Source organism: Mytilus galloprovincialis, chromosome 3, assembly GCF_965363235.1.
Source record: "Mytilus galloprovincialis chromosome 3, xbMytGall1.hap1.1, whole genome shotgun sequence".
Taxonomy (NCBI): Eukaryota; Metazoa; Mollusca; class Bivalvia; order Mytilida; family Mytilidae; genus Mytilus; species Mytilus galloprovincialis.
Window position 1 is genome coordinate 64236956 of NC_134840.1, and position 11489 is coordinate 64248444.

The 11489-nt window shown below is 33.7% G+C and overlaps 1 protein-coding gene across 2 annotated transcripts; it reads right to left on the reverse strand.

Annotated features, from left to right (window-relative positions):
- Nucleotides 1–4051: 4051 nt before the first annotated feature.
- On the reverse strand, nt 4052–7849 carry LOC143068626 (thyrotropin-releasing hormone receptor-like). Of its 2 annotated transcripts, none has more exons than XM_076242839.1 (2): nt 7693–7849; nt 4052–5245 (listed from the first exon to the last, which is right to left on the reverse strand). In XM_076242839.1, exon 2 carries the CDS (start codon nt 5219–5221, stop codon nt 4169–4171), a length of 1053 nt encoding a protein of 350 aa, XP_076098954.1. In that variant the 5' UTR covers nt 5222–5245; nt 7693–7849; the 3' UTR covers nt 4052–4168. The 2 variants fall into 2 exon arrangements, with proteins under 2 accessions (XP_076098954.1, XP_076098953.1); XM_076242838.1 differs by lacking the exon at nt 7693–7849 and adding an exon at nt 6850–7196.
- Nucleotides 7850–11489: the final 3640 nt, after the last annotated feature.

The window sequence follows — 11489 nt, forward strand, 5'->3', positions numbered from 1 at the left end:
AGGATATATAAGTACAACCGAAATGAAATTACGTTTAAATATGAAAAGAAATTAACACGTATCCTAATTCCGATTTTATTTTGGTTAAGAATTTCACCCCTTTTCACATATTTTTATCAAAATTATCGAAATTAAAGATCTGGGGGACCTTTTTGATATTTATTACTTGGTTACATGTACGGAAAATGTTACAAATTTCGTTGTTATGCTATGAAAGACGCACTTAAAATTGTGATGGTGCGAATTTTAGTGAAGATTGAAGTACGTTTATATATGACCTTGGTTTAAATAAATTCAGAAAAATCAGCCATATCTCCTTATTATATTTGTAACTTTGCATAATATACTTGAATACCATTCACAAGGGAATAAGGAGTGCAGGAAAACTTATAATCTTATCAGACAGACGGAGAAAGAGGACACACATTGCCCCCTTCATAGACGACTAAAAAGGTCATTTATGAAGCTAGCAATATCTGTATTCCATATGCTAATCTTAAGCAAAGAAACTACGGTGATTGTTCAAGTAATCACCATCGTTATTCATGCAAATTGAATTTTGGTTCGTGCAAAGTCGCTTTAAGAATTTCCAATATGTCAATTCATCAACGTCAATTCATATGCAGTCTACCATCATTATAGTGTTTGCATAAAACAGAGACAAATAAGTGGATGGGGCAGCGCTGAGGGGTAACTTGCTACGTATTCTGATATTTATTGTGAATCTTTAAAGTTCCACTAACGAGATGGTATGAAAAATAGATCATATACATTCGGCACTTTTGTGAATGGAACTATTTTGTTTGGTGTATGTATGGCTTGTATGTGTCGTATTTCCACCACGGTTCTCTCTTCGACAATAAGAGAAATCATTGATACAAATGAAATCAATGAACTATACTTATTTAATGTCCATCTTTTCAATCATTTACCACACGGCCGTCATCAATAAATCCATTGGTTATTTGTAGCTTGTTCATCTGTACTCACTGTATTGTATAGCCGGAATTAATGCAAACTGTTTCCCTTGTATGAAAGATGCTGAATCATAAGGAGAGTTTCCCGATGCTTCGTAAAATCATGCATGTCTTATGATTTCCACCTTTTGTTACGCATACTACATTATATTTGCTATTGAAAGTAACAAGTGGATGGTCATTATATGCAACAGTTATGAGGAGATGTGGTATGATACATTGGCGGATCCAGGATTCCGGGGGTTAGAATCCCCCTTTTTTGGCCGATCAATGCATTTGAATGGGGACAAATAGCTGGAACCCCCCCCCCCTTTTGTCCTGGGTTGGGAACCCCCCTTTTTATAATGACTGGATCCGCCCCTGTGATATTTGTATTTTGTTTAATTCAATTGAAGCAATATATTGCATCCACACGCCAGATAATAAAATTGAGAATGGAAATTGGGAATATGTCAAAGAGACAACAACCCATCCAAAGAGCAGACAACAACCGAAGGCCACCAATCGGTCTTCAATGCAGCGAGAAAATCCGGCACCCGGAGGTGGTCCTCAGCTGGACCCTCAATACAAAATCTTCGTCAAGTTTGGTTAAATTTGGCCCTGTAGTTTCAGAGATGAAGATTTTTGTAAAAGTTTACAAATATTTACAAAAAAATGGTAAAAAATAACTATAAAGGCCAATAACTCCTTAAGGGGTCAACTGACCATTTTGGTCATGTTGACTTATTTGTAGCATTGTTGCTGTTTACAGTTTATCTCTATCTATAATAGAAGTCAAGATAATAACCAAAAACGAAAAAAATTTCGGCTTTAAAATTACCAATTCAGGGGCAGCAACCCAACAACCGGTTGTCTGATTAATCTGAAAATTTCAGAGCAGATAAATATTTACTTGATAAACAATTTTACCCTGTCAGATTTGCTCTTTATGCTCCTAATTTCAGAATCATAAGCCAAAATCTACATTTTACCCCCATGTTCTATTTTTAGCCATGGCGGCCATCTTGGTTGGTTGGGCGGGTCACCGGACACATTTTTAAAATAGATACCCCAATGATGATTGTAGCCAAGTTTGCCTAAATTTGGCCCAGTAGTTTCAAAGGAGAAGATTTTTGTAAAAGTTAACGACGACGGACACCGGGCGCCAAGTGATAAGAAAAGCTCACTTGGCCCTTTGGGCCTGGTGAGCTCAAAAAAAAAATGGAAAATAAAAATAACAATTAACAAAATACGTAAAGAGAAATATCAGAAATAAATAGAAATAGAAAGCAATGTCTCCAATGTCATATATTTTATAGGACTGTGTAGTTATCCACCGCCTTGTCGTATGCCTGGAAGATTCATTGACTTGGAGTGTTTTGGTAATTTCTGTCCGAATATTCTGCCGCAACAGCGGTTCTCTTTGATGTTGTGTGTATCATGTGGTCTTGTGAAAAAAAAAAAAAACTCTAGTGATTGCCTGTTGCATAGACAAGTAATTTTCCTTCCCTTTGGTGATAACCTGCATCCAGTGGCGGATACAAAAAGGGGTCTGTTTTTTGTTTGGGTAGAGAATGATGTACTTTTATTTATGAACTATATGAATATAAGAGTTAAACATAGTAACCTTATTACACTTCTTTCAACACGGTTTTAGACGTATGCTTTAATATCACAAAAAACATTTTGGATGCAAAAGTCGAAAAGAAAGACATGAACGGAAATATTAGCAATCAAGAAAGTGACCAGGCATATGATAACATAGGAAGTCAACTTCTGCAAACAACAGTATTGTGACAGCTGTTCAATAGACACCATTACACATATTGAACGTGTTAGGTAACTGCACCATTATATTTAATTGCATATAGCAACCATAACAAATAAAGCGAGATAACTCATTATTATCCTTTGAAATATGGAGCTCAACATGTAAAAGTGACACGAATTCTAAGATAACGTTTTGTAAGACTGGCAATATAAAAACACATTAGTAAATTAAAAGATTGGCACAAGTGAAACCGACTGCTATATTCTAGACAACGTTTAGAAATGAAAATTATCGTTGATAAAACAAGATTTACAATATAAAAGATGCACTCTATTTGACTTGTGTTGAGAGTCAATTATTGCGTTATTCACTGATTCTCACTTAACCTCACATTTGAATGGCGTTCCATAAGTTGGTGTATTTTTTTATATTTTGTTTTTATTGTTGGGTTGCTGTCTCGACGTATTCCCTACATATCGTTTTATTAACACCTTAACTAAGTTAACGTTAAATCTTGATCTTCACTATTTACAACTAAAATCTTTAGATATCAACAAACTAAATAAGAAACTACTTCATTTGGCGACTTTTACAAATAAAACTGCAACATTTAATCCAAGATATCTTACCGAATTACATTTATCACTAGGCAGGTGCACATGTGGAGCAGAATCTGCTTACCCTTACGGAGCTACTGAAATAAACCCACGTTTTTTTTGTTGGATTCGTGTTGCTTAGTTTTTAGTTTTCTATGTGGTGTTTTGTGTACTGTTATTTGAATGTTTGTCTTTTGTTTTTTTCAGCCATTGCGTTGTCAGTCTATTTTCCACTTATTGCATGCCTCTTTGATATCTTTCGCCTTCCTTTTGTAACTAATTTTTCTTATGATGTCTATTTTGCATTTGAGAATTTATTTTCAAATTGATAAAATAATTTATATGTTGTCCATCTGAATTGTTTTTTTTTTAAATATCTGATCTTCCCATATTCTCAAAAAATCTTCTTTTAAATGGCTTTTTAAATTGCTTCTTGACTTTTTTCCGTCCATTTTGGGAACAGTCAGAAAATTTTATAGCTTACGGTGAAGTGATACGATGTTCATAAACATTCTGAAGCAAGGAAAATGTATCTATATGTTCTAGATGTCGGTTCCAATATAAAAAAAAATTGTCTTCAAAATGGTCTATCACAAGTATAGTTCATATCAAACTGTCTTGATCAGAAAACTTAACCATTGCTGACGCCTACTTGACAATGCCGCCGGAATTCCCCCCCTCCCCCCCTCCCCCCCCCCCCCCCCATTTCCTTCGCTTTTATAATAATCTTGAAAACAAAACATATTTTAATTTGACGTAAATCTGTAGATAAAAAAATATACATCTGAATATCAAATACAATAAAAATCATAGCTGTTAATTAGGATTGATAAAATGATTTGATATTACGAATCTACAATAGAAGAGATGCTTTCTATTGAATAATTTCTCGCTCTTGTCTTTTCTTTTGTCGTCCGTTTAAACATTTTGAATAATTCTCTTCTAAATTTTGTCCCACTAAGACAATATAGAAAGAAACTAATAGCATTGTTCATATACATCAATAAGCTTGAAATTGTTTCAAGAAGATTCATAAGTGATGGGTCTGCGTCCATGAAAAAACTCTCACAGATGTAATACACTGAAACCGGAAGTGTACAAACGAGGAAGGATATATTCACTGAAAGTAACATGGCCGTCATATTCGAATTTCGATTGCGTTGCCGTCTGGAATTTGCTTCATTTGTCAAATTATTAGGGGATGTTTTTTCTTTGATAGTTGCAAACCGCTTGAATGATTTGACGATTGTCCGAATAATGATAACATTGCATATCAGCATTATACTAAACGGAAAAAAACAATATAACGCAAAGTCCATAAAAGGCCAAGCGATCATGGAAAATGAGTTAAATTGACATATTCCGTCTTGAAAATCGGTAGTGAATAGTAAATGTCCATTGAGCATGATCAAAAGAAAGGTGACCAAAACAACAACAAAACGACTTCGGTGCATTGTACAATAATAGACTGCTCTCAACGGAAGTTTTACTGAAATACACCTGTCGATGGTCACCGCAACCAAAATCCATGCCGTAAACTGGAGCGAAAAATATGTCATAAAAACGTGGATTTTACAATTGAGGGGACCAAATGTTCGAATGTCAGTTTCAAAAGCATATCGTATCCATCGGCGTAAAAGTCCTGTGTTGACCACAAGAATATCTCCAAATGATAAGACTGTTAGATAAAACATGGTTGTAGAACGTCTCATAGTTCTTCTTAACAATACACTTATGGACAAAGTTGATGAAATCATTCCTAAAAGTATTACACACGGTGAAAAGTATATCCAAAGTAAATCCGCATAATATGTATCTATACTCTTCGCCAAACCATTGTCTGTTTTATTCGAAACTTTCCAATCTGCGCCAAAACCTTCACTGTTGTCCATTTGCATCTTAAATCCCGATCTAAACACTATCTGAAAATATATGTGTAAGTTCATTTTATTGACGTTTATCTGCCGAAGAACACAATATACATTGCGAGAGTTAGGGTTTGGTTTGGTTTATCATAAAGTTTAAGGCAAATTTCAAAACTAGAATTTTAAAACGTGCTCAGGCATTCATACGTCATCTGCATATTAAAAAAGATATAAAATTTGAATAATTTTCACAACAGTCATTTTTTTTTTTCATATATATACAAATTTTAAAAAAATATATGTTAAACATCGTCATAAAGAGCAGTATATAGAATCTCAAAGGCAACTTTGTCGGATATTTACAAATAAAGTTAAAATAGTTTAATTTTGTATGACGACTTAATATTTTTTTCTTCGTTCCCGAGACAAATTATGGTAATTCATTAATACGACGTACCCGAGACATATATATATGAAATACCCTGTCTTACAATTGAAAGTTTCAGAAAAAACAGTCTCCGCTGTATATATGAGGTTACTATAAGCAGCTATAAAAAGTTACTGTTGACTTTTAAACTTCCATATTAAAGAAAAAATTGCAGAGTAAGAACCTTTTGGAATTGAAACGTTTAAAACTCTACATTCATTGTATGTGCTGGACTGCTTGCTGTATTATGTCTTATCATATATTATGTGCTTGTCTTAATATATGTGTTTGTTTGCGTATCATTTTGTTCAGAGGCGGATTTAGGGGGGGGCAGAGGGCCCGGGCCCCCCTTTTTGGAAAAAAATTTGGTTGCTTATATAGGGAATCACTGAAGCGTGACCGGAGCGGGCCCCCTCTTAGGTCAGTCAGTGGGCCCCCACTTATGAAAATTTCTGGATCCGCCACTGTTGTTCATGTGTAATGTACTTTAAAGTAGATTTTTAAACCTCACTAGAGCTTGTGTTGCTTTGTTTGCAATGTATTGACATAAAATAAAACTTTGATTTAATTTGATTTGAAACAAAGATGGTAATTCATATATAAATTCGACGTACTCGAGACATGTTATGAAACAAATATTGTAATTCCTTTATAGTACGGCGTACCCGAGACATATTATGAAACAAATAGTGTAATTCTGTAATTCCGTTATAGTACGGCGTACCCGAGACATATTATGAAACAAATATTGTAATTCATATATTAGCCTGTGATCCTGTAGCCCTTTTCACAAAAAAAAACTAAAGTGTAAAATTAATCTTACTATAAAAATATCTAGTTGAATTAGTAAGGAATATTTTAGACTTACAATAATTTTAATAGATCTTTTTTTGGCTCACTGTTTGACAGTGGTATGAGTTAGGATCAGGATACCAGATAATTTCCTATACGACGTACCCGAGATATGTTATGAAACAAAGATGATAACAGTGGATATTCATAAGTGCGGCATGGGGGCCAACTGACTGTAAAGAGGGGGCCTGCTCCCGTCATGCTTCAGTGACTCCCTATAAAATCAAGCAAATTTGTCCAACAAAACGGGGGCCGGGTCCCCTGCATCCCCTAAATCCACATCTGGATAATAAGTTGATAATTCATTTATACGACATACCAAAGACTAGTAATTCCGTTTCAAAACACATTTTATTTCATAAGCAATTATTTTATTTTTTACCATAAAAACTGATCGTAAGATATTCTGAACATACGAATATTTTAGCATTTCCTAGTAAGATTTTTTTTTGCGAAATGAGTCGCAGAACCGGCCCTATTCTTCGTGTTCAGCATGCTTCTAAATTGTATATTAGAAAAATTGTCAAATTAATGTTTTATTGGACATAACAATTGTGCCAAAAATAATCTGAATCAGCTTAGGTCAATATTTCCTTGTAAGCCCCCTTCCATTTTTGTGTATGTCTATATAAAAATGAAGATGTGGTATGATTGCCAATAAGACAACTCTCCACAAGAGACCAAATGACTTCTGCTTCTGCCTGATAATGGCCACAATCAACGAGCTGATTATTATGCCATGACTTAGGTGCGCATACAGACCCCCCCCCCCCCCCCCCAATTTGATAATTTAGTTCAGCTTTGTCAGTGAGGCTTTAAAGGCCCCGACTGACGGTGCTGATGCTACCCCAGGAGGGAGAGCGTTCCAATCCATGATTGTTCTCGGGAAAAAGAAGCAGATTATCAGGCAGAAGCAGAAACATCTTCATATGAAAATTTACATTGGGTAATATTGCTACTACCCCATGACGTTTTTTTTTTTTAAAACATAGTATGTTCATTATACATGTAAATCATTAATGCTTATAATATATCGAGTCTTGTCAGCTGCATTTTCTTCGGCACAAAAAATCGTATTTTGCAAGGACTAATTAAGCAAGAACAACATATTATAAATCTTAGTAAAATTGAGAATGGTTATGGGGGAATATGTGAAAGAGACAACTACCCGACCAAAGAGCAGAGTAGTCCCGGTTACAATGAAATTTAAAAATAATTTACTTACTGTATACTCTAAGCGTCTTCTCGAAAAAATATCCTAGGTTGTTTACACATGTTTTTTCTCAAGTCTTACATAACCAAATATCTAAATAGCAAACATTTCTTCTACCCTGAAGCACTTTTTTAATTTACTATTGTGAACAGAGATTACCTAAAGTTGTGTCATTATTGTACTTGATTGTTGATTAGTAAAGCTTATAATCAAACAACAATAGTAACTGTGAACTTGTGACAAACAACTTTTTAAAAGACGGACAAAACACCACAGCTAACAGACAAACGTGACACATAATAATGAAATCTGCCATGTTTTCTGGCCTGGCGTTATTAAATAAATTATTTTACAGACAACTTTAAAAATGGATTTAATAAAAACAAAAAACAGTGGGATTTTAAAGACGTATATAAAAATTTGTACTAAAATTGTTAGTATATAGAGTCATTTTGAAGATAGGTATAAAGTTCCTGGATAAGTTTTACTCAGTATTTTGAGTTCATTTCCGGTATTATACAGATACAGACAGATACAGATACAGATAAAATTTTACGTGTACTGAAAACTTTGCATTTGGACAAGGACGTATGTAAGATATACGTTAATGAGAAAGTTGCTGTGATAAAGGAAGATCGTCTGATTCCACCTAAACGATTGTCAAGAAATATGCATGACAGAAGCTTCCAAATTCTAGCAGCATCAAATGATTAACGGAAATTTTCTTTCTTTCCACGAACCATCAAAAATTGGAACAGTCTCCCTCCTGGGGTAGTGTCTAACTATTTCTTTTTCATTGTCAAACTTTATGGAAAACTGTTGGTTGAATCATTTATTTATTGTCATATTTACACCAAGGTGATATAGAAAGGTATACACAAACCTTGTGTATTTGTATGTGAAAGACTTTCGCAGAAAGTGAAAAGATAGTCCAAAATTTCATAAACAAATCACGGCTCCCTCTTTTACTATTACGGCGAGTTTCGTTACATGATTTTGGGCGGTTTTCGCACGTTCGTAATATGTTATGAAACATAATATACATGATAATGTATGATATAACATAATACTAAACTTCCAAACATATAAATGTACTAAAATTAAATATGAAGATCATTCAATGTGTCTCGTCTTCATCGCTTATAGAGATAGATCCGAAATATATGAACTAAGAATGGTCAAGTTTCTCTATACAATGGACATATTCATCCAAAATATTCCTTGTCACGTTTTAGGAGACCTGATACATATCTGCATGTGATGTTCAAATAGGATTAATGATAATATCGTTAACACTAAATGTGGTATTGTTTTGTAAATGAAATAAAAAGCTTATTGTGTTTTTGAGTCCTATTTTTTTTATAAGTCCTAATTACTGTTATTTCAAATCTCATCTTATTCTCCTTTTCAGATGTCGTAAAATCGTTATTTCATGTTACATGTATTATAATCTCTAATGTCATAAATCAAAGAGGAGTTATACTCTCAGAAAAAACACCGACGGACGGAAGAGGAATCTATAGCTTCTGAGAAAGTTTTAGAACTGTTCATTATAATTGTAATGTCCTATGCAGAAATAAGATAGTATAAAGAAGTTATGAAAACAACGTTTTTTTTCAATTTCGGCGTAAACAAATATACTAGAGTATATGAACATAAACTTGAAAAAATGAAAATAGTAATTTGAATTCTATGGACTTGAAATTAAGATACTACCGAAACTTAATAGCTTGATCTTTTCCTTAATGTTAACACAGATAGACGACATCAAACTATAAAACATATGAGACATGAGATTTCAACTTCCAAATTGTTAGCTTCCCCTTTCTCAGCAGTAAAGTACGTATGGCGTATCTGTATCTCTATTCATACATTCCGCTCATGCATGGTGATAACTATTCACACTATATGGACGTAACGAGTATGGATGTGCTTACACAAAATTAAGTTGCCCGAACGGGATTATGGGAAAAAACAACTGAAATAGACGATACATAAGTTTGACGGTCACCATCAAGCAATCGGATTCACCTATACGAAGTTTCTGTGTTTCAACTCACCAGCAACATTTTCTCATATCTTTACCTTTTTTAGATAAATTGTCTGATTTGTAAATTTGCCGTATGTGTCCTATTTCTCATATTCTGGCATGTCATGTGAGGCATGCATATAGACAATAACTGTTTAGTGTCTTGTCTTTAATATCAGCTGTATTTGTACGAGGCTAGGAAACAAGGTGTATGCGAGCTTTTAGCGAGCTATTACACATGTTTCGAGCCGAGTACAAATACAGCTGATATTTAAAGACACTAAACAGTTATTGTCTTTATCCTGCAATTAATTCTGCATATTATTTGTGTTTTGAAAGACACAAAAACACATGTTTTGCATTTATTCTCGATTTGAAATTCCTTGAGGCCCGTGTAGTAATACGATACAGTAATCACACATTCAGCTGAAGACGGGTTCGCAAAAAAAAAAAAGAATCTGGAATGGTCAACAATAATACATCGCTCAAGGTGAATAATTATCTATTTTAACATAACAACTAATTTCAAAACATTGTCCAATTTGAAACAGGAGTGTACGAGTTGTCCTACGCTTCAGACTCGACATTCACTAAATATGCATGCTGAAATTGACATGGTTGTTTTTATTACACAATCATACACATTCAAGTTTTGAAATCGTTAATTGTCATCGTAGAAAAGACTGCTGTTCATGTGTTTATAAATAAATTTGGTGTATTTACTGTCTTCTGATTGGTTAAAATTATTAGTTTTATTTTCAATGTTGTCAATTTTTATGGCGACACGCCCACTCTGACGTTGTGTATTCATACGCCAACATGTGTGTACGTTGTTATTGTTAATATAAATAATGTAAAAAGTTCTTTAAGCTTTATTTTTGATAGAAATTTATTTGTAATGAATGGCAATAATTTATTTTGAATTTATTGAACCATAAAATTATTTTTTGACTCTTCACACTTTACACATAATCCGCTTCGCGGATTATTCAATGTGAAGAGTCAAAAATTAATTTTATGGTTCAATAAATTCAAAATAAATAATAGCCATTCATTAAATGTTATCAGAAAATTGGTGTGATTCTTATTGCTCAAAGAAATGTTTGAAAACAAACAGAACGTATAAAAGTTATCGTTAATTCGCAATTGATACGTCATTGGAATGCAACTGCAATACACATTCTGAGGTAACGCAGGTTCATACAATACTCAGTCCGGCAGTGGGCGGAGCTTTTAAACGATATCTGTATAGTACAGATACAGCATAGCGATATCTGTAGTGCTGTATCTGTATAGTAGAACACCCAATTGCAGGATAAATATAGATTATTACATAGATACAAGTGGATTATTGGATTTATCCAATCGAGATAGTTAAAGTCATAAGAAACCTCAAATAAAAAAAAAATATACCTATGTTTTTAATAACTAAATGGATAGTTTTCATTATACAACTTATGTACACATACTTTTTTCTGCGGAAAATTCTTTAATTTGTCCACATTTAGAAGAAGTTTACTTATTTGTTATTGCTTCCTTCCAGGAAGCAATTCGCCGACATATTTTCCGTATGCATATAGTGACCTGATCGTAACCCTCCTCGTAAAAATCCGGTGATCGCAATACGCATGGATCTGTCATTAAAATAAACAATTATCTGATTGTACATGTTAAACACGTGCTCAATACCCATGCTTTTTAATTGTTATCGACTCCTAGTTATCGACTCCTAAGAGTCCTAGGAGTCGATATTAAGAATTGAATGATGGACAGTGAGTGC